This window comes from Gracilinanus agilis, chromosome 4 (genome assembly GCF_016433145.1).
Source record: "Gracilinanus agilis isolate LMUSP501 chromosome 4, AgileGrace, whole genome shotgun sequence".
Lineage (NCBI taxonomy): Eukaryota > Metazoa > Chordata > Mammalia > Didelphimorphia > Didelphidae > Gracilinanus > Gracilinanus agilis.
The window spans coordinates 221,160,556-221,183,804 of record NC_058133.1 but is presented as its reverse complement, the minus strand read 5'-3'; the positions used below and the strand labels follow the sequence as shown (position 1 = coordinate 221,183,804).

Here is a 23,249-nt window from a genome sequence, read left to right as displayed (position 1 = left end):
CATGACTTAACCATGACAAAGGTATCTAAAGTCCTCTGCTTCTGCAATGAAGGGAATGGGCCTTTAACCCACAAAGTGTCTTAGACAGGCAACTGGCAAAAAGAGAGGAGTGTTGAAGGTCTGATGATGGTACATAATTGTAGTTCTTGCTGCTGGGGAAACTGAGGTGAATGATTGGCCTGAGTTGAGGAGTTCTGAGCTTCAGTAGGGCTAAAATTAATTGAGTGTCTTCACTAAGTCTGGCACTATTATGGTGAGTTCCTAAGAGAAGAGGGCCATCAGGCTGACTAACAGCAGTCCAGGTTGATAGTATAGATTGGGAAAAATGAAGCAGGGTTAAGTTTCTGTGCAGAAAGTACTGGGAATGAGCCATTGAGGGGCCATTGTACTAGTCTAGAAGAGATAGAGAGGCCCTGTCTCTAAAAACAAAATAAAAACAAAATTGGACTGAACATAGAAAATGGGTTCTAATTTCTGTTCTACCTTTTTTTGACTGATGTGACTTTAAGTTCTTTTCTTTGGTCCTCAGTTTCCTCACTTGTAATAACAATAATTGGCCTTTAATCCTTTAAGGTTTATAAAAACCTTATTATCTAATCTTTTCCCTAGCAACAACATTGTGAGGAAGGCATTATAGATAGATATCTGTAAAATGAGGGAGTTGGTTAAGATGATTTCCAAGATCCTTTTCATTTCTAAATCCTGTGATCTGTGATCCTTGGGCTGGCCTTGAATAGGACCAAAGGAAGTTATCTTAGGTCTTCTATTTTGCAGGCTCTCCTGTGTTAGATTAGACTGGTAAGTAGTACGAATGGTAGGAGAACAGCCTTCTTTGCTAGGATGGGTGACTGGTTGACTTGCTCTTGACAGATATTTTAATTTTTCAGTTTCTTTTAAAAACTTTCTTCAGAGTAACTGTTACCTTTTCTAATAGGGCCCTCCTTCACCTGGAGGCACTATCCATTTCCCCAATCCAAGTGAGATCTGTTTCTCAGACCTCATCCCAAAAGAGAGAAAAATCCTCTCAATTAAAAACAGCATTGTTTATTGGAATTCCCAACCCTAAGATCCTGTCTAATTTGTCTTCTTCTCTTGAATGGCTAAGGTGAGGTCCTACCTAAAGGGAGGGAAATGAAGCAAATGAACTTTCAGGGTCCCTTCTAAAAGATTCTTACTCCCTTAGATTTGTTTTAGCTATGTTTAGTTCCAGGGGGAAAAAGGACCACCCTTTATTTTACTGAATTTGTCTCTAGTTAGGTGGAGTGTGCTGCTCATTCCCTGTGGGGTGGTTCCCCACCCACCCCCACTTTCTTTTTCTTTTTTTAAAGAAAAAGAGAGAACAGTGAGCATGTGCAGTAATCCATCACTTTGCTTTCCAGTTTCCAGGCAACAGTACAAGATTACAATTGGTCACATGATATATCTGCTGCCAGGGAGAACAGGGAAAAATGGAAAACCATACTCTCTTAAGAAAGAGACAGGAAGAGAAGGCTTTGGTTTTTCCTGTGGCAGTATGAGCAACAAGTGGTCAAATGACCCCATAAATCTAGGAGGTCATATGTCTTTGGTACTAGCCTATAGTGTTTGATGATAGAAGAAGCAGTAAATAGTAAACATTATTGAATTAGGTAGGTGAGTGGCTGGACAAACATATTCCCTGGAAACCAAATGCTCTGATATGTTATTACTAAGAGAGAGGACCAGGTACTCACTCCTCATTTCTGTCTCCACAAAACCATCAGGGAGTAAAAGGAAACCCTATCTATAGTTCTTAACAACTTTCCAGGGAGGAATCAAGGAATGGAATAAAAGGCCTGGGAAAGCTATGAGAAGAAAAGAGAAAAACCACCCGTGAAGGCAAAGTGTCCATTTTCCACTTTGAAAACCCTCTCTGAATATTGCCTATTTTGATTGGATTTTTCTGTGCTGAAGCTCTTTATCTGGAGAAACTAAACAAATTTCAGTTATTAATATACTCTTTTATACCAATGCTCACTGTAGACATAGCTCAATGCCTTTAGACATAAAGATGGCCACATTAAGTATAAATGGACCTGAATGTCTCCCCCCCACAAAGAACTTTGATCTATGTCTTGTTTTTACATTGTATTCATTTCCAAATATATCCCTTTATTCTCCTCTCCCTAGCTAACCAACTCTTCTACCTAAGTTGTTGGGGTTTTTTACTATATTGAGCAGAACCAATTGACACATTGGCAAAAACTGACAGCATATACAACATTCTACTTTCACAATCACCCATCTCTCCAAGGAAATGCAGGAAATACATTTTCCAGTCTCTTTTCCTGGGCCTTGTTTGGACACTATAAAACTACACAGAATTTAGTTTGGTTTTATTGTTCTTTATATTTGTCTTGTTACAGTCACTGTATACAGCTATTGTTTCCTACATTCAGATTACTTCACTCTATATTGGTTCATGTAAGCCTTCCCATGCTTCTCTGAATTCTTCATGCTCATCATTTGTAATGATGCAATGATACTCCACTACATTAATGTACCACACTTTGTTTATCCATTTTCCAATCAGCGGGCATCTATTCTGTTCCCAGTCTTTTGCTACCACAAAACCTGGTACTTTTCTATCTTTGATATCTTTGAGGACTATTCCTAGCAATGTGATCTTTGGGTCAAAGGGTGACATTTTAATCACATTTTTCTCCCCACATAATTCCAAAGTGTTTTTCAGACTGATTGGACCAATTTATACTTCCATCAATAGTGCAAGTGATATCTATGCAAACTTGTAGCTCTATGTATGAATTCACAGTTTGGTCACAAACTCTGAAGGGACAGACACTTGCATTATTCTCCTGGGCTGGAATGTTGAATTCTGAGCTCACCCTACAGGGTTCCTCTTCTCATTTCCCTCATTCCTCCCAACTACACTTGTCTTCCCCACTGGGGACCCCCTAAGGCAAAAATGACTCCCATACTCCTCCCTTTCTCTTTCCCATGATGGATTCAGAAAACATTTCATACACAAAACCCTATATCAAAGTCATTTTAACAAGCAATAATTAAATATCTACTATGAAAGCTTACATTCTCTGTGTGTAGGGGTGCAGTGGGGAGAATTGCTTAGGAATAACATGTAGTTCTATGTAGAGGGAAGTCAGTCTGCCAGTTTACCAAGGAGATCAAGGGTATTGTGTGTGTTTGGGGGTGGAGGTGACTTTGTGGTTTCTATTTTGACAACAGTGCTTCTGGGGCCCCTCAACCCCTTTCTCCTAAAGACCAGTCAGCTTCTGGTTAACCTCATCCTAGTTTGGCTCACTAAAATAACAAAAGAGCAGCCCTGCTCTATAGAGGCTGAGGGCACTGAATTGCCAGCTGGGTGTCAGACCTTGTTTTCTTTTACTTAGTTGGATGGGTAAGGAGAGAACTATCCTTTTCTGTTCATGGCAGGTCACAGCCTAATAACAGGGTAGAGTAGGCACCTTTGCATTTTAAAAGGATTCTCATATATTAAGTTCAGCAAGAAAGACAAGTGACTTGAAAAATTGGCAATTTCAAAATGTTGCGCTAGGAGTAATTTTGATTTTGTTGGGGGAAACTTGTCACACACAGAGGGTTGGAGTTCTGGGTGTACACTGTACTTTAATTAAAAAAGACAAACAGAAAGAAAATTTAATAATTAAATCGTCTCATTGTAAAGGGGGTTTCATCGTACCAAAAGGGGAAAAGACACCTCCCCCATCTCTTAAAAAAATTGTTTTTCCCCCTTCATGTTCCTGGGTCTGAGGACTATTTTCTTCCCAGCGACAAGAGGTTATGACCACAGGTCTTTTGAACGCTCAGATCGGGGAGAGAACTTGAAGAGGGCAAGGGGTTGAAGACGGGGAGGGGGAATTGAGAAGTTTTCAAAACATTAAAACCTTGTGTCTGGAGAAAAAATATTCCATGCCTGTTTAATATTTAACACATGGGAGGATGTGAACACCTTAGAACAGTTTGGTGGCTACGAGACATCGTTTTTGTGTGCACGTCCCACTAATGAAGAGGCTTGGGACTAGAACAAGGGGTGACGTGGGGATTTTCATCTTAATTGGATTGGGAAATGCCTTCTAATTAGGTGTCAGGATTGTTTCCCTCTAGAGCACCTAAGCATCGACTCATACATCTCCTTCCCCTTTATCACTCATAGACCCAGCTCAGTTGCATTAGTCAGCTGCAGTCGTAGTTGCACAAAACTCATTCAGACTCACATACATGCACACATCCACGCATGTGTGTGCTCAGGCTTGGATAGGCTGAAATCTTACCAGTATAACTCACAGGTATGAAACCACCCTCTCCAGTAAGCAGGCTAAAGCTCCCCAGGGAAACTTTAATTCAAAGGGAAAAGGAGAGGGAGGAGGCGCGGGGCGGGGGCGAGGGCAAATGTTTGATGATAGGGGGGGGAAAAAGTCGACAGCGGGGCTTGCAGTACAGAGTACAGCCAGAATGCTACACATAAACTTGCATTCCAGTGCTGGGGGGAAGGGGAGCTCATAGCCCGGCGGTTGGGGGTGGGGCGGAGGGCGGGAGGAATGGAGAAGGGAAGCAGGGATTTAAAGAAGTCAGAAACTCAAGTTCTGAAAGGAGAGAGCTCAGCAAGGGAAGGGTTAAAGTGGGGAATGGAACTTGCTGCAGCTGAGGGCGGCTGCAGAGACTGGGGGTGATGGATTCAGTCGGGAGGGGGGGATGTTGGAAGTGGGGGGGGCCTGTCCCTTTAAGGCTCCTCGGGCTCTGTGGGGATTGCTGGGCTAATACGATTGGGGCGGCGGGATCACTTACTTCTGACGCTCCAAAGCCTGGGGGAGTTGGCTCGAGATTGCTTCTCTTTGATAAGGTCCTGGTAACTTAGTAACAACTCCGGGGATTAAAAAAAAAATAATAATCCATAAAATGGTGTAAATATCTGCCTGTATTCAACTTCCAACTCCTTTGCAAAAAAAGCTATATTTGTATATCTTATATGTATAGTAATGTATATGTAACGTGCAATGGAAAATCCTAATCGAAGAAATGTTTTGAGGTGGGGTGGAACCCAAAATTATAACACGCTCCCTAGCTCTTCTAGGCCTGGAATTCTCATGTCCTTGGCTGCAGTGAGGGGGCTGCGGCAGAAGGGGAGCGAAGGATTGGGGCAGCTCTCGGATGGGGGGGGGGGACTAGGAGAGGGCTGTGGGGTTGGCGAAAGGTGTGTGTATATGTATGTATGTGTGTGTGGGAGGTTATGTTCCAGAGGTGTGGGTTAGTTGAAGGGGACCGGAGTGTTGCTGAAAGGCGCTTATCTCCCTTTCAGGACCGTGCTTCTCGGCTCCTGCCTTTGATGTGCACAGTTAAACCCACAGCTCAGTTTTTGTTGGAATAGCCCGGAGGACATTTGGTGCATGGAATGACTGCTGGAAACTAGTCCTGTGTTGAAAGAAGGGGAGGGAGGGGGGCTCAAGAGGGAGGGAAAGGAAACTGGTATGGTGGTGGCCGAGGCTTCGGATCTTTTGCATAAAAAGGGGTGGTGGAGCGTTCCCATTCAATACCCCCCTTCAATTAGATTAAAAAAATATTCATACATTACTGTATTCATATTCATACATTCCCACCTCCTTCCTCACGTTCCTCCCCCCCCCCCCCAAAAAAAAACCGCCCAGGTTCTCTGATGTCTTTGCAAAGCTGGGCAGGACTGGGGTGTTTGGGTGCGGAACCCCGGTCCAGGCCAGGGGGCCCAGTGCTAGGAGCCTTCGAGGTTTCGCAGTGGTGCAGACGAGTGGATCCACGGTAAGTGGCAAAGAATGCTGTGATCACGGCGCTGGCCCCTCTCTGGAACCCTTTGATGTGCTCTTGGCTGAAGCTTTGAAGTTTTTCAGGAAAGCTATTTCGGTGCTCGCTCCCAGGCAAGCGAGGAAGAGAGCCGCGAACAGCGTAAGGGAGGGGAAGGTTGAGGGGAGGTGGGAGTAGATTCTTTATCACACACACTCCCCGCCCCGACTCCCCCAATTCTTGATTCTAAAGCAGAAAGATCTGTGGCAAATACTTATCCAAGTGGGGAAGTGTGTGTGTGTGTGTGCGTGCGCGCAGGGCGGGGGAAGGGAAGGAGGTGGTTGGGAGAGATCTTTTTGTGGTCTGATTATTATCATTATTATTTATGTGTGCGCGCTCCACACACACCCCCTCACCCCCCGCGTCTGCGTGTGTGTTTGGTAGGTGAGATGAAAGGCTGGCTGTTCTCCCCGTACCCCTCCACCCCTCTCTTTCCCCCACCCCTTTCTCCTCCTCCCTCCACCCCCTCCTCCAGCGACTCCCAGTGAAGTCCTAAGGGGCCCTGAGAGCTTAGTTAGGGGTTCAGTCGTTGCTTAGGACGCGAAGGAAGCAAGTGGTTTAGGAGTTTGGTGAGGGTTATTCCTCCCCTCACTCTCCTCTTCCGTCTTAGATCTTTAGCCCCTTTTTTGTTTTGTTTTTGTTTTTGTAGAGAGGGATAAAAAGAGAGAAAGAGATAGACTACCAGCCCCGTCGCCATTTCTAGAGTTTTATTTTTTTCCCCTTTAATTTAATGTGTGTGGGGTGGTGTTTAAGGATTGGTCCTTTTGAAGATTCTTCTCTTCGTGGCCCCGGTACCCTGGCGCCGGGTGGATTGTAAAGACTGCTGCTTCTCCTCCTCCGCCTCCTCGTGTCTTTGGTTCCGAAAGAAAGGTTGCTTTATTTTTCCCCCCTCCCGGGGAAAGAGTGGGAGGACTCTATCCAGGGAAACCCTTTTGGAGGAGATGAGAACCCGGCTTCGCTATGCCTTCGCCTTTCAGGTAGATCTACTAGCCAATACTTAGATTTAACCTCATTTTCTTTTCCGCTGCCCTTCTCCCAGCTGGTTTCCCTCGCCCTCCCCCTCCTCGCCCCGGCTTCTTTCGCTTCTTTCTTCTATTCCTCCAACCCTCCTCTGGTCCCCTGGACCGCAGACCTCCAGATCAGATGGTTCAGGTTGCGGAACTCTAATATCCCGGAACCGCCCCAGCTTTGGTTCTTAGGTCCGCAAACTTCTGCAATCTATGGTTAAGGCTATGCGGTTCCTACTTTCAGTACCCCCACCCCCAATCCCTCGCCCCACTGCCGCGCTTTGGCTCCTAGCGCCACAACCATCCCATTTGATGTTTTTAGGCTCTGGGGCTCCAACATCCCAGACAACCCCCCAACCCCCCCCCCCCCATTGTATTCCAGCCCCTACGTCTAGCGTCCTCTCCTCTTGTATACTTGGTTTTTCTGTTGGTGGATTTTCTTTATTTTATTTTTTGACGGGGGAGCCCAAGTAGGCTGATGCAGAGCTTTTGATTTTTCATGCAAGGCTACTGAGAATGTCTCCTTCCCTCTCGTTGCTTCTGAATTCTTCATTCTAATGTTCTGCGGGGGAAAAGGTGTGTGATTGGAATGGAAAGGGGGCTCGCCCCCCCCCTTAGCCCCAGAAAAAGTTTGGGAATTGAGAGATAGTGAGTTGGTCCGGTCTCTGGTGTGTGTGTGTGGGGGGGGGTGGAGTGGGCGGGAGCGGATGGCACTGCAGGTAACAGTTTATCCCTTAAGGGCTGAAAGTATCCCCAGGGTTTCTGAGGAGCTGGGCGGGGCGGGGGGGAGGCAAAGGGGTGACTTAAATCAGGTTTTAAAGCAGCTAGAAAATTGCATCTTTTGGTGTGTGGAGGGATGTGTGTGTGTGTGGGGGTGTCACAGGCAACATCCAACTGTATGTTCCGTGTACAGCAGCTTCAGCACTGGACTGGGAGTACTCTTTTCTGGGGATCATAATCTGAATTTTTAAGGAGTGAGAGAAGAGAGAGAAGAGTGGAGAGGAAAGGGGGTGTGGTGGTGAGGAATGGGAACCATATGCCGGAGGAAGAGCAAGTTTCGAGTTCTATGTAGCCAAAGCCAAGTTGGGGTAATTGAGCGAAATTGGTTTCACCTGCCAGCGACCTGCGACTTCAACTTTGGGTCTCTGCGATGTTATCAGAACTAGAGTGGGGAGGAAGAAGGTAGGAAGCGAGCAAATAGTGGTGGAGGAGGCTCCTTTGGAGACCTGGCTCTTTGCTGGATGGGATTTGCTAGATGGAGCGGGTTTATTGAAGGTTATTTCTTCAACCCTTTCTGCCTTTTTTTTTTTTAAAACCTCCTTACTGGAGAATGTGCAGGGAGTTCAGGTTTCTCTTTTGAAACGGTGTATCTGATACTTTTGATTAGCACATTGGAGATAGCTGGGTTGCCTGATTTGAATGTGAGGAGTTGAAAAGCCTGTTTACTTTCTCGCTTTGATGTTGGGTGGATCTGGTTTTGATTAGATCAATACTCTTTTCTCTCCCTTCCACCATCCCTCCCTCCCTCCCCCATTTCCCCTTGCAGAGAGAAGGTTCAGAGGAGCCTTTGCTGACTTGAGAGAGAGAGATACCACGCTGATTGCCGAGGGGAACTGGAAGAAGAGAAGAAACTGTGAGAAACACACTATCGCCATGAGTAGTGCTGTGTTGGTGACTCATATCTCAGACCCCAGCAGTAGCTTCAGAGAGGACGCCCCTCGCCCCCCAGTACCGGGAGAAGAAGGAGAGACACCACCATGCCAGCCGTCTGCCCACCTTGGTCAGGGCAAGAGCCCAGTCTCCAAGACTATGCCTATCTCTTCCAACACTAGGAGGAATGAAGATGGCTTGGGGGAGCCTGAAGGCAGGGCATCCCCAGACTCCCCTCTGGCCAGGTGGACCAAGTCTTTACATTCCTTATTGGGTGATCAGGATGGGGCATATCTTTTTCGGACTTTTCTGGAGAGGGAGCAGTGTGTGGATACCTTAGACTTTTGGTTTGCCTGCAATGGATTCAGGCAGATGAACCTTAAAGATAGCAAAACTTTAAGAGTAGCCAAAGCAATTTACAAAAGGTACATCGAGAATAACTGTATTGTCTCCAAGCAGCTGAAACCAGCCACCAAGACCTATATAAGAGATAGCATTAAGAAACAGCAGATAGATTCCATCATGTTTGATCAAGCTCAGACTGAGATTCAGACAGTGATGGAGGAAAATGCCTACCAGATGTTTTTGACTTCTGATATATACCTCGAATATGTAAGGAGTGGGGGAGAAAACCCAGCTTATATTAACAACTGTGGGCTTGGGAGCTTAAAGGTGGTCTGTGGATATCTCCCTACCTTAAATGAAGAAGAGGAGTGGAGCTGTGAGGATTTTAAAGGCAAGGTTTTGCCTACAGTGGTTGGCCTGTCCAGCAAAACTCTAAGGGCTACAGCAAATGTGAGGTCCACAGAAGCTGTTGAGAATGGATACAGGTAAGAACTTTGGCGAAGAGCAACTCTGAACTTTTTATTTATAAAAGAGGCAGAGTGAAAACCCTTTCTGAAGTAAGATACATATTCTGCTGGGTCTTGCACAGCTTGTCACCAGCACCTGTAAAGAGGGCTAAGAAAGAACCCCTCACACCATAATGAGAAAACATTGTCACAAGGATTAGTTGATTCAGCAGCCTATTAGCAATCAGCTCTCTGATCCCTTTCTTCTTTGATTAAAGTTAGAAACATGAAATCTCCCAGCCTTAAAAACTTAAATAAGTCATTAAAGTGAGTTAGTTCTTTCAGTGTGCCTAGGGTTTTGGAAAGAATTGAGTGAGAGTAAAGGCTTCTGAATCACCAAATCCACCTAGCCACTATTTGTGGACAAGGTCATTGTACTGTCCATCCGAATGGAGTTTAATTATGCAAAAAGGAAAGCAGCTGGAAATAATATGTACACTTACATTGCTTTGGTTAAGCCATATAATTTTGACTTTCATGTTAGGTTTAGAATCAACAGAATGGTTTAATGTTAATAAATAGCATAGATTGTGAATCAACTCAAATTGAATTAGATATTGTCCAAAAATAAAATTCTGGATATAGAGAACCTTGTTATGTTTTCCAAGGCCTTTCCTTTTGTTTTCTGATGGCATATTAGCTCAGGGTTTTTTAAAGTACTTTATGATTTTGAAGATTCTTCTTTAATCCATGAAGATCTTAACCCAAAGTATGGATGCCTCTAGAGTACACTTTGTTGATTCTAAAGATAGTCATCTAGAAAAAGGCCAAAAGATTCTTTATCTTTAGAACAGCTTCCAGCCTACTTGTTCAACTGACAGTTACCTCTATATTGGGTTTTTTTTCCCCCCTTTCTTCATTTTCCAAGTGGGCTAGGTGAACGTTAACCTTGTAATTTTAAAGTATTACCTCCAAACTCAAAAGTGAAAGGAGATACCTAGTTTCTTTGATAGTCTTTATGTAGTCACAAAATTGTGGACTTTCTGACTTACTAGGTTTGTGTTCTGGGCTAGTGTTTCCTTTCTAGGGATTTAATTTTATCCATTGTGCTTGGACCTTTGGGAACTGATAAAACAGGTAAACTAAATGATGGATGAAAGGATGAAGAGAATAGAGTGAAGCAGTGGCTGGTCCTACAAACAGGGAGAGGCTTCTTGACTACTCCTTAGCTAGACTGGAGGGGTGTGTCTCAAGTGTTAATATATACAAAATAGAAAATAAGGGACCATCTTGGGTTCCTTGCTTCAGGATCTTGAAGGATCTTTTTCTACATGATTGCCATTGCCCAGGTGATGATATAGGACCTCTGGGACACTTGCCCATATGCTGGTTAAATCTATCATCCTATGAGCCTATATTCAATTAAGTAGTATAGACTGTTACTGTTAAGGGTTTATTTTTCTGCATCTGCTTCTAAGCCCATGTACCTTAGTGAGGACTTAACTTTTTTTATTTGGAGGAGTTATACCTTTGCATGTTAATTTCCAGGTGGTCTTGTTTGATTTAAGAATGACTGGAAAAGACCAGTGTACTTGTGTTTTGTCTTTAGAACTTAAGCTCTTTGAAGGTAGGTTGTGGCCAGGTGGAGACTACCTAGCCCATTGTGGGCATGCAATATGCCTGGCTCCCGTTGGGTTGTTGGAATTGATGCTGTGAAGTATTAAATGGGATCAGGAAGATTCTGGTCTGTTAATGAATGCATCTAGGGCTGCCTTCTGTCTGGGTTTTGAGAGTATAGTAATTGGTACATTCTCTTATTTAGTTTTTCATGACACCATTGACACCCTTTTGGGGGAGTGGTATGTGGAAAATTGAGGTATTTTATATACCCTTAAGATACATTAGACCACCTTTTTTTTTCACTCTTCAAATTCTTCTCATTGTCAGAGATTCTAAAGACCCAAATTTGAACTGTTGTCCTATCTTGTCTGAATCTTTTATTTTGGATGGGGACCAATATAAGAAGCTTCTCTCTATCAGTGTTGTATTTGTGAGATTCCTGGGACACATTGAGTTGAAATGTCTTGCCCACTATGGGTAAGGCAGGACTTGAACCTAGGTCTCTTTGATAGTCCTCTATTTCCTACACCACACTACCTCTCTGGAACATTAAATTGTCTTGGCATGTTTCCTTATGCCTGGGTGGTTGAATGATAGACACATGTAGAACTTCCTTTTCTTTTGACTTAGGTAAATTTTTAGTCCATAGATTTCGGAAGTTCCTCTGTCTTGTTTCCCACCTTTATAAATTGTAAAAAGTTCCAAGGCCTAATCAGTTGTTTATAAACAGGACTGTAGTCCAACTTAGCCCTTCTAGCTGATCTTGGGTTCGTAAGGGTATTTTAAAAAAATGCTTTACTTTTATTATTTCTTTTGAGCCTCACATCTTTGTTAAGAGTAAGTGCTACAGCTAGTATCTCTTTTTAAGAAGAGCATAAACACTTGTTGATAGATGAGAAATTGAGGGTGAGAGAGGCCAAATCTAGTAAATCATTTAAAACTGTTTATAAGCTTCCTTGTTCTAGTCACTTATTAAAAATGGTTAGATGAACAAAAATGGTCCACTTGGGAAAGAAAGATTGTGGCTTTTGAATATGGTTAGATTCTCTGTCTTTCAAGAGAATATAGTAAATGCTCTTAAGTTAAGGCTTTTGGTAGGATTTGTTCTTTAAAACAAAACAAAACAAATGGCCTACTATACTTCCATATGTGCTAATGGAAGTTATATGGAATTTGAGGCTTATGGTAATGCATTTATTTTGAGAAAGAGCAACCAGAGAGAGTTTAGTTTGGGGTATAGATTTTTATCTCTTCCAAAGAGTACTCAATTGTATTTCTTTCTTTAGAGTGCTGCTTTGGCAGTGTTTGTGTATTCCTCCAAGGTAGACTCATCTGCCTCCCATTAAATCCTCTGTTCTAACATCAGTGAGCTTGGCCTTCCTTTGAAATAAGTTGAGCCAAGCAGATGGCCCTCTACTGGCTCAAAGTGCTTCCTGTCCTTTGAAAGAACTCACTGATGAGGCCCGACTTGTGTGAAGCTATTGGAACCAAGTTTGGCTTCAATTATTCTTGATGCCACAGTAAAGCTATGCTAGGAGACCAGCATTCCATGATTAAGTTAGAGGAGAGGTCCTCTGACGGCCTGGTAGCCTCTAAAATATACTCGTGCTTGTATTTCTCAAGAATCCTAATTGTCCCCTGATGTGTGCAAATCCAAGACTATATTGAATTGCAAGTTAGTGTGACCTTAGGAGAAGAGGAAGTGTGCCTGCTTTTATGCAGCAGTCTTGTTCAATTGTCCGAGTGGCTACTTGAGAGCCCTAAACTGACAGGGAAAGACTTATAAACAAATACTTTAAATTGCATTGGTTGTGATGGGGGATCCAGAAAGGCCAACTCTATTGTACTGTCTTTGTAAAGGGGGCCTTTGCCAAGCCTGTGTCATCTTGTCAAGATAAGAGATAAGAATAGTCTGGGGGGGAAAACAAAACAAAACAAAAAAACAACCAACAATCAGACCTTCTTGAATCTCCAAAGCAATAGTCACCTGACAGCTGAAAACACTTTGCATATTAAGGTTGAAGACTGAGTTGACCATGCAATATGAAATTTGCATTATGGGCTACCATTTTCCATAGGAATTTAAAATCCTTGCAGGCAACTTGATGCAAAACAGTACTAGAGAAAAGCAATCTAGCCATCTGGGTACAATTACTGTAGCATGGTCAAGTTTTTTTTTTTTTTTTTTTTAGTAATTACAAGAAAACAGCCCTAATCAGTTTTCTTAAAGTATGTGGAGATTTCTGCAAAGTTCTGCGTTCTTAAAAACTGAGCTCACTTTTTCTCTTTCCCTCTTGCCATCTTGTTATGATTATAGAAAAATTCCAATACTTTTTTATTCCAGTTAACTGAGTTAAGAGCAATATACTTCCATTTTTAATTCCTGCTCAAACAGTAGTCTAGTCTTTTGAAAGTGAAAGGAGAAGGGGGTTTATTTTAAGAAGCCCATGTGTCAATTCTCAGTGCTAAACTTTGAGTGGTTTCAAACCTGGATGAGTGAACATGTGATTTTAGTCAAATGGTTTTATATGAGGAGTGGAGGGATGTGGTAGGCCAGCAAAAAGGAATTTCTAGGGGAAGATTGATTAAATATAGTTTCTACCATTTGATTGGAAGGTAACCTATCCAAAATGACAGGTTATTGATCTGTTAACATGAGAATGATGACTACAGTATAGGGGATAAGAAGGCAGCAAGGGGGCTCAGTGGATTGAGAGCCAGGTCTTACAGATGGGAGTTTCTGGGTTGAAGTCTGACCTCAGATACTTCCTAACTATGTGACCCTGGGCAAGTCACTTAACCCCCATTGCCTAGCCCTTACTGATTTTCTGCTTTGGAACCAATTGATTCTAAGATGGAACGTAAGCGTTTAAAAAAATATGGGGGATATCAGATACTTAAGGGCCCTTTAATGGTTGACTTGGTTCTGAGTCTTTTTTCTACATCTTGAGACAAAGGGAAGGACTGAATAGACTTTCAAAGAAAGTGCTTTAAGGGGTGGGATTCTAATATTTTTTTGCCGGAGTACTCTTAAGGTCTCACCACACATAGAATAGAAATTCACTATTCTTTCATTCCAAAGTGTCTGAAAATGGAAAAGTGTGATACATCTGTAGAAACTGAGGCAAGGGATATGAAGAGGCTTTTTTTGCTTCTCATCATTGATGAGACAATTAACAACTGACTTGAAAGTGCTTTTAAGGTTTGTTGAACACATGCCATGCATTATCTCAGTTGAGACTCTAAGGGTATTTTTATACCCATGTTTCAGGTAAGGAGACGGAAGCTAAAGGAGTTTCAGACTTACTCAAGGAATAGGTAGCTTGTAAACATTTTGGGGCAGAATAAACCCTTGTCTTCCTGAATCCAAGTCCAGAACCATTATGATTGTTAGTATAAGTATGTTTAATTTTGATTTGAAGAGACATAAAAGGGACAGGTAGATAACTCAAGGGGTTAGAGTGCCAGGCCCAGAAGCTGGATAATCCTGAAGTCACTTAAATCTGTTGGCCAAGTCCCTGCCCTTTTGCCTCAGGGATGTTACTAAAATAGAAAGTAAGAGTCTTAAAAAAAAAAAATCTATATCTTCTTAGAGGCAGCTAAGTGGTTCAGTGGATAGAGAGCCAGGCCTAGAGAGGGCAGGTCCTGGATTCAAATGTGGCCTCAGACACTTCTTAGTTTGTATGACCCAGGGCAAGTCACTTAACCCCAGTTGTCTAGCCCTGACTGCTCTCCTACCTTGGAACATTGGTATTGACTTGATATTGATTCTAAGGCAGAGGGTGAAGGTTTAGAAAGAAAATACATTAAAAAAAACAAACCAGGGGGCAGCTGGGTAGCTCAGTGGAGTGAGAGTCAGGCCTAGAGACAGGAGGTCCTAGGTTCAAACCCGGCCTCAGCCACTTCCCAGCTGTGTGACCCTGGGCAAGTCACTTGACCCCCATTGCCCACCCTTACCAATCTTCCACCTATGAAACAATACACCAAAGTACAAGGGTTAAAAAAAAAAAAAAAAAGAATAGGGGTTATCCCCCTCTTTAAAAAAAAAAAAAAACAACCTCAACAAACCTAGTCAAGATGGGTTTTTAAACCTTTAACTCATCCCAGTACTTCTAGATAAGACTACAAAATCATCCTAGAGAATTTCATCTGTTTTGAAAGAATTTCAAGAAAGATAAGTTTTCCCCATTCTTCTCTTCCATCCCTCCCCCCCCTCCAGCTATTCTATTTGTTTTCCCTACCTTTTTTTTTTTTTTGGTAGAATTCTACTCTATTGTTGCTCTTTTCCCTACCTTTCTCTGTTTACACTTTATCACTTTATTGTTCTGCCTTCACTGAAGATAGAATGATGATCCCTTCAGCCCTCTTTGAGAACTCCTCAGATACTTGGTTGGCCCAGATCATCTATCTCTCTGCCATCTTTTTTTCCAGATTGAACCTTTTCAGTTTTTCCTACTGGATCTTATTTTCCAAGCCTGTAATTTTGTTTTTTACCTACCTCCTTTCCCTATTCTCTCCATCCTTTGATATTAGTGAGGCAATGCTGTAGCACAAAAGAGTATAGGACCTGGAGTCAGGAGAGACTTGGGTCCAAACCGCTACCCTGATGCTTACTAGTTGTTTGACCTTGGACAAGTCATATCTTAACATCTGACCTTTTTCCTCATGTGTGAAATGAGAATAATAAATCTTAAAGTACTTTCCCCCCTTTCCCCCTTGCTCTGAGGAAAGAACTTTGTGTATCTTCAGATACTATATACTATGAGTAATTGTTAAGAGACCAGAAATGTAGTTTATAGCTTATTTTGTGTGTATGTGGGAGGCTGATTTATAATTTCTATATGTTTACAGTAAATCTGTTTATATTATATTCTCAGGATATCCTATTCCAGGGAATTGTACATTCACTTTAGGATTCTAAGGTTTCATTTTTACTTTCATGGAAAGCTAAATTTGGAGTTTTCTGGAAATTGGGACATATCCTGAGTTCTAGCCCTGCTCTTTTATTAGCAGTCACTTAAATCCATAGGTTTACTATATCTAATGAAATTGGACTCAGATAATAGATTTAGATTTAGATTTAGTCTATGATGACTTCTCAACTCTCCATCTGAAATAGAAGGTCCTTAAAGACAAGAATGCCTCTATTCTCATGTCTTCATCATTGTGTGCCCCATAGCACTTTGTATAATAGCACCATGCACTAAAATAGTGAAATAATATTTGACTTAATTTTATCTCTCAATTGCTCTGTTTTCAAGCTAGCAACTACCAGGAGTTCTTCATTTGTGTATGTGGTATGTGCATGTGTATGTGTATGTGTATGATGGAAACCAACCATATCAAATTTGTTATGAAAATATTTTGAAAAAAAAACAGATCCCAGGTTAAGAACTTCTGACATAGATTGTAGTTATTGCTGTCTGAGAAGGTATATTCTCTATTCTGAGCCATAATACTGGTCACCATCCAAGAACCATGTTCTTGTTAGGATTCTTGCAGATCGATTTGAGATCTTTCTTGGGCCTGTCATTAGTCTTCTACTTTTTCATTTCTGTTTATATTTATATCCTTTGTTCTTTCAGGAAAGCATGGTAGGTCTAGCTGAGCTTAAATATCTCCTTTATTCTTTGTCAGCAGCCTCCCCTCTCCCTTACACCCTCCCCTCCAAAGGTCAGGCTTTAATGGGGGAGCTAACTTTAGTCATGCTGTCAGTATTAGCACTGTCCTGCTGAAAGAGGTCCATCTCTACCTCCTTAAGCCCCTTACTGGTCACACCAGAGGAATGCAACGCAGCAGGGGAGGAGCAGACACTTGTTATGTGAAGGAACTCTTTAAAGACTGAGCTTAAGAGGTTGAAAGTGGGGAGCCAGCCAATGGCCAGCGAAACAAAAGGCCTAGAGATGCAAGAAGTGCCAAGGACTTCTTTCCATTTAAACAGCTGTGCTGCTCACTTGAATCCAGCTGGCCCTTAACCATGCTTGGCACAGGGATGATGGTTAGTGTGTGTAAATGTGTTTGGGGGGGGGGGTGGCTTGGTACAAAGAAGGTGGAAGAGAGTTCAAAACACACCATTATAATTTTTCAGGGATTGCCTTCCTAGCTTAACTCATACCATTTCTCAATGTTGAAATCAGACTCCAGTTTGCTAGACTTTACTCCCCAAGCACTGACTGGTCAGGACAGAGCCTATCACTTGAACCATTTGAGCTAGTTGGTGCAATAAACCCCAACATGCCATGATAGTTGTGGGAGAAGTCAGTTTCTGCCAAATATATATCTTTTGCTAAGTTAACCTTTTCCCTCAGTCTCCCTCTCGGGTCATTCACCTCCCTTCACTACTAGTGAAAAAACTCCCATTTCTCTCATCAAATATTAATTTAAAGTTTCCTTTTCTAGCATTCCTGAGAAAACTACTCATCAATCAGCCTTACCTGGGCCAACTATGTACATAGACCAGTAGGAAATGGGACAGAGAAGGTGAAGGGAAGGTTATCTGTTCTCCCAAACAGTCTGGGAGCAGTTCAGCTGGGGGCAGTTCTTTTGGGATCTCTTATTTTTGCCAAGACAAAATTACTTAACAGGCATGAGAACGCAGGCATCCTGCCTAGGGGCTGGAGTGGAAATAATGGGTTGGAACTGGGTGATCACTGCTCAGCTCCCTCTATGGCCTTGGTCACCGATTTAATTGTTGGTTCTGAGCTCTTGATTTCACTTTTTCTTTTTAGATCCTTCAAGAGGAACGATCCAGTTAATCCTTACCATGTAAGCTCCAGCCATGTCTTTGCTCCAGCTGCTAGCGCCAATGACAGTGAAATCTCCAGTGATGCGCTGACTGATGATTCCATGTCTATGACTGACAGTAGTGTGTAAGTGTGTCATTTTCTTGGGTGCTACTGGGTGAGGGTGAGGAGATGAAGTCTGCCAAAGATGCCCAGCAGATCTACCTTTCGAGTCTTGGTTCCCATCTTGGGATGACTTGTTGTTTTGTTTTGGAGTGAAATTCAGAATGCTTCTAGTGTTCAGTGCTTTGAGAGGAGCAGTGAGAAACTATAAAATTGGATTACCAGAATCTTCTGTTTGGAAGGGATAGATGCTGATGGTGTCATTCTCCCTAGACTTTCCAAAAACTGTCTCTGAAAGTCAGGACTCCCACCTTACTCTTTTTATCCTCAACAGAAGGAAAGAGAACAACATTGGTGGGATCCAGGCCCTCTCTCATTTGGCGTGGTGAGAAGTGTTGGGTTGACTTGGGGTTCTACAAGATATGGCTGTAAGAGATATTTTATTTTCATAACAAATTTTCACATAAGCTTTACAAAGCTATATGTATGAGATTTTAAAAAAGAAATATCCATATTCAGACATCCAGCTGGTGGTCCATTCTTTCAAAAACACTCAGTGTTTTTGAAATATTCCTTTGAGGATTGGTTTAATTTTTGGAAAGAGCCAAAAATCCTCCTGAGCCAATTCTGGGTAATAAGATGTGTAAATTGTTGTTGTTGTTATTCATTGTGTCTGACTTTTGGTGACCCCATTTGGGTTTTCTAGTAAAGATCCTGGAGTGTTTTGCCATTTTCTTCTCCAGCTCATTGAGGCAAACTGGGTTTGGTGACTTGCCCAGGGTCAACACAGTTAGAGCCTGAATTGAACTCAGCAAGAGGTGTCTTCTAGATTCTAGATCTAGCACTGAATCCACTGCACCCTGTTGGCTGCCCAAGATGAGTAATATACAGCTGGTTAATACCATTTTGGATCCTAAGTGATGCATAAGCTATCAGCCAATGAGAATTTTCTTGCATTTCTCAATCACTCTTTAGAGGTGATCATGAAAAGCTCCATAGGGATAAATTTGTATGTTCCATGCACTAACTTCTTTGGTGAACCACATTCATGTCTTCACCCACACCTCAAGAGTTCAGTTCACCTACTAGCTGACCACTGAAGTGGACCATATGATTTCTGAGCCCAAGTTTCACTTTTCTGTAATTTGAAGCTATTTGAACTATATTGATAGCCAAGGTTCCATTCCAGTTTGCAGTGGCTCTACCACTGATTCATTGACTTTGTGTCTTCTTTTTTCTATTGATAAAAATCTCAGAGACCTTTGGGAGGTAAAAGGTGTGATATAATGGGGAAGGGGAACATTTTAACATTGATGTTAATAGAAGAAAAAATATAAAATAATAGCTGTGAACAAACATAGCTGGTTTCAACTATCCAAGTAAGGGTTGATGTCTTCAGAGTATGGGAATCTTTTTTTTTTGAGAATATTATTTGAGAATACTCGATGACAAATCTTTGCCCTTTTGAGGGTTAACAAGATTTCTGTTAGCAGCCAAGTTTGATTCTGGATAGATTATGGTGGGAAAAGGTGGAATGGACAAGCTGGTCATGCAGTTTGGAGCTGAAACTAATGACTTATTCAGCACAATAGAGAGAGGAGATGGAGGTGATAGATACATGTATTTTCCAAATGAATGAAACTTATCCGTTAATATTAGCAAGATGCATCTGAAGTATTCTATACCTCCCTGCCTTCTTAAATACATAATTTAACATTTTTGATGTCTCATAATAATCATTGTGAATGTCATATATTGTATTATACTAAATTGAATGAGGCCAGATGGGCTTATCGAAAGGTGCAGGGCTGATAACTCATAAGTGACCCTAACTGATATGCTTTTGAGTTTTGGCTCTGCTTCTTAGACTTCCTTTCTCTTCCTCACCTGCTTTGTTAGGTTAGTTCATACCACTTAATTAGGAAGTTTTTCCTTTCATCAAGCCCATTTCTGCCTTTCTTCAACTTGTACCCATTAGGAGTCCTAGTGTGGTCCACTGGGGGCCTTGTAGAAAGCTTAATCCTGCTTTCCCAAGATAGCTCTTAAAGACTTAAAAAGACTCCTTAAAGACCCTTCCCTACTCCCCCAGTCTTTCCTAGGCCTAAACATAGTATTATAGATTTAGAGCTAGAAAAATCTTCAGAGAATATCTGGTCCACCTCACTTTATAAACCCCTAGTTTCTTCAACAAGAGGGTATGGTCATGGGGCCCCTAGCCATGTTGGTTGTCTCTTCCTTGATACTCCAATTTTATTAATGTCTTGTTTACTTTTCACAAGCATTTATTATCTTACCCTCCCAGTCTCCCACCCTGCATCAAACAATTTTTACAAACCTTTCACAGTAAATATACATTCTCATGGAGACATTCTCTCATTGGCCACATCCAAAAATGTGAGTTTCATTCTGTGATTTCAGTCCATCATATCCCTGGCCCAAAGTAGGTGGCATATTTTGGCTAAAGTCTTCTTAACTTGTGGTTTATAATTGCCTTGGTAAAAGTTCTAAAGTCTTTCAAAGCTGTTTCTCTCTATAACTTTGTTTTCCTTGTATAAGTTGTTATTCTAGTTCTGCTCTCTACACTAGTTCATAAAGTCTTCCCAGTTTGCTTCAAAATTGTTCATTTTGTCATTTCTCATGGCATAATAATTTTATTCATTTCCTCAGTAGGTTGACACCCCCTTTGTTTCTAATTTTCTACTGTTTTCTATCTACTTCATTCTATATCAGTTTACACAAATTTTCCCAGATGTCTTGGAAGCCATTGCTTTCATCATTTCTTATATCAGAGTAGGATTCTGTTACATTCTTATGTATACCATAATATATTAAGGCTTTCCCCAAACAATGGGTACCATCTACTTAGTTTCAAGTTCTTTATCCACTCCACCCCCCCAAGAACTACTTTAAATATTTTTGTACATGGGATCCTTTCTTTTCCTCTTTTGAATTTCTTTCATTTTGAACGTTATATCTTTATCAATGCATCAGAATTAGCTTTTTTTTTGGGCTGGCATATCTTACTGTTGGCTCGTTGATCTTGCGCACACATTGTTAGTATTGTGCCAGTATCGTCCCTTCTTTTCTGGAGTTTGTTGCTTCAATCTGCTCTGGGTTTAGAATCTCAATGAACATGTAAGAATTTTTTTTTATCAAGTAAGAGTTAGCAATCATTGATGGTTGGTTTTCTTGTTGTTTGAAAATAAGGAACTTTGGTCAAGGAATTTTTGTATTTTTAGGCCATTTAGAAGCCTTCCTGATGGATTGTGACTTTCTCCCTTTCTCTTCCCAGTTCATCTCCTTCCTTCTAGTCTTCCTTTTCCCCACATTCTAAATTTTGATCCCATTAGCCTTCCCATTGTAATTGAATCACTAACCCTCTTGAACATCTACCATTCCAAACACACAAATCCTCAAAGTTAGGAAACTTTCAACTTCTGCTTTGGGATGTCACTAGGAAAAATCAATCAATTAGTACCCATAAATAAGAGAGAGAATACAAATTTATGGTGCTTTCATTTCAATTGGTCCTTCATTATTGCTCACAAATCTTTTTACTACTAATTCTCTACCTCATTTCCCCAGTTTCAAACCTTGTTCTCAAGCTTTCAACCTTCTCCCACCCTACTCACATCTTTACAGCAGATTACTTAGATTGAGACCATCTGATGGGAACTACTTAGTTTCCTCTTTTCTATTCTTCAGCACTCACTGTTATCAGCTACTCTCTTCTCCTTCCTTATGGTTTTATATATTCCCTTCTAGGACTTTGCTCCAGCAATCATTGTCTTCCCCATCCCTCCCATATAGCTTTATTCTCTCTATATCCACCTGACTCTTTCTGATTACAAACATTCTCAGGTTTGCTGATTCCTCCCCCCAAAAAGCCAAAACCCCAAACTTTTCCTTGACCCTTCTCTACCATCCAATCACCCTTCCTCCTTCACTCTCCTTTATTACCAAAATTCTTGAAAACATTTCTGCATGCAATTCTTAGGCTTTCTTATCCTTCATTCTTTCCTTAGCTCCTTGTGCTGTGATTTCCAGTCCCATTGCCCTTCTTTAAGGTCACCAGTGACCTTCTAATCACCAAATCCAATGACCTTTTTTCAGTCCTCACCCTACTTAACCGTCTGGATTATTTTGTACAGAACATGCCTTTCTTTTGGATTTCTTCTTGCTTGACCACAGAGACATCATAGTCTTCTATGTCTCTTCTTGAAGATTCTTCCCTCAACCTTATTTTATTCTTTCTTTATATATATTTTTGCAATTTCATTTATTCTCAAATCTTCAAGAGTCTTTATCTCTAGTTCTGACCTTCGGGATCTTCTTAGCTGGCTCTCCCAGTAGTACCTCAAATTCTGGTCCAAAATTAAATTTGTCTTTTCCTTCAAACAGACTTCTCTTTAACCCTCTTCCCCCTAGTCACTGCTATTGACTTATTTGTCTTATCTTTGACTCTTTTCTATTTTTCATTCATCTGAAGGTGCTTAGTAAGTTCCATTGATTCTACTTTCAAAATATCCCTTCAATCCATCCCCTCTTTTTTTCTATGCTTTGCTTCAATACTAGTTACTCTTATTAACATTCATTGAATGATTGAAAATAGGCATTTTGCTACTTGACTTTTATGCCTCCAACTAACCAATGCATCCTACATACTAATTCAATGCATGGGACAGGTGTTATTCCTATTTTAGTCTTCTTTGATTCCATATTCTGCTTTGAATAAAAATTGGACTCCTTTGCATGGCATTCAAAGCTCTCTTATCTGGTACCAGCCTTCCTTTCCTCCCTTTTCTCATTTTTCCTACTTAAATACCCAACTCAACTGTAGTATTTACTTCTCTGTCTGAAAACACTTTGAGCTTTCCTACTTTGAAACCTTTGTTCATAATATTCTCTATCCTTGGAATGTTCCCCTTCCCTTTTATTTTTGAGTCCCTATCTTCCTTTCAATGACCAGCTCACATACTCCCATTTCTATCGATAAGGGCCTTCCTCCTTGGACATTTCATGGCACCTTGTTTAATGTCTTGAGCAGTTATGTTTTTTTCTAAATTACAAATAAAATTAATTCACATATCCATTCTAGATAATAAAATACCTAGAAAATACCTAGAAAATAAAATAAAACTTACTGCATGAGCGTTGCAATATCTCAACATCTAACAATGTGCTCTGTCAATGGTTATTGACTTAATTGACTGTATAGAGTAAAGGCCTAATAAAGGGGGCAACTGGGTGGCTCAGTGGATTTGAGAGCCAGGCCCAGAGACGGGAGGTCTTGGGTTCAAATATGGTCTCAGATACTTCCCAGCTGTGTGACCCTGGGCAAGTCACTTGACCCCCCCATTGCCTAGCCCTTACCACTTTTCTGCCCTGTAGTCAATACACAGTATTGATTCCAAGATGGAAGGTAAGGGTTTTAGAAAAAGAAAAAGGAAAAAAGGAAGGCCTGATAGATTCTGAATTATGATCACAAAATGTTAAGAGCTGAAGGGGAC

At 41.4% G+C, this 23,249-nt stretch overlaps 1 protein-coding gene across 1 annotated transcript in view; it reads left to right on the top strand.

Annotated features, from left to right (window-relative positions):
• The first annotated feature begins 6,744 nt into the window (after positions 1–6,744).
• AXIN2 (axin 2) overlaps positions 6,745–23,249 on the top strand; it is a 41,277-nt gene continuing 24,772 nt past the window's right edge. Inside the window, exons 1-3 of the mRNA XM_044676905.1 lie at positions 6,745–6,803; positions 8,380–9,313; positions 17,623–17,763. Of these exons, the coding sequence (XP_044532840.1) occupies positions 8,487–9,313; positions 17,623–17,763 (968 nt within the window). The 5' untranslated portion in view covers positions 6,745–6,803; positions 8,380–8,486. The remainder of the gene's footprint in view (positions 6,804–8,379; positions 9,314–17,622; positions 17,764–23,249) is intronic.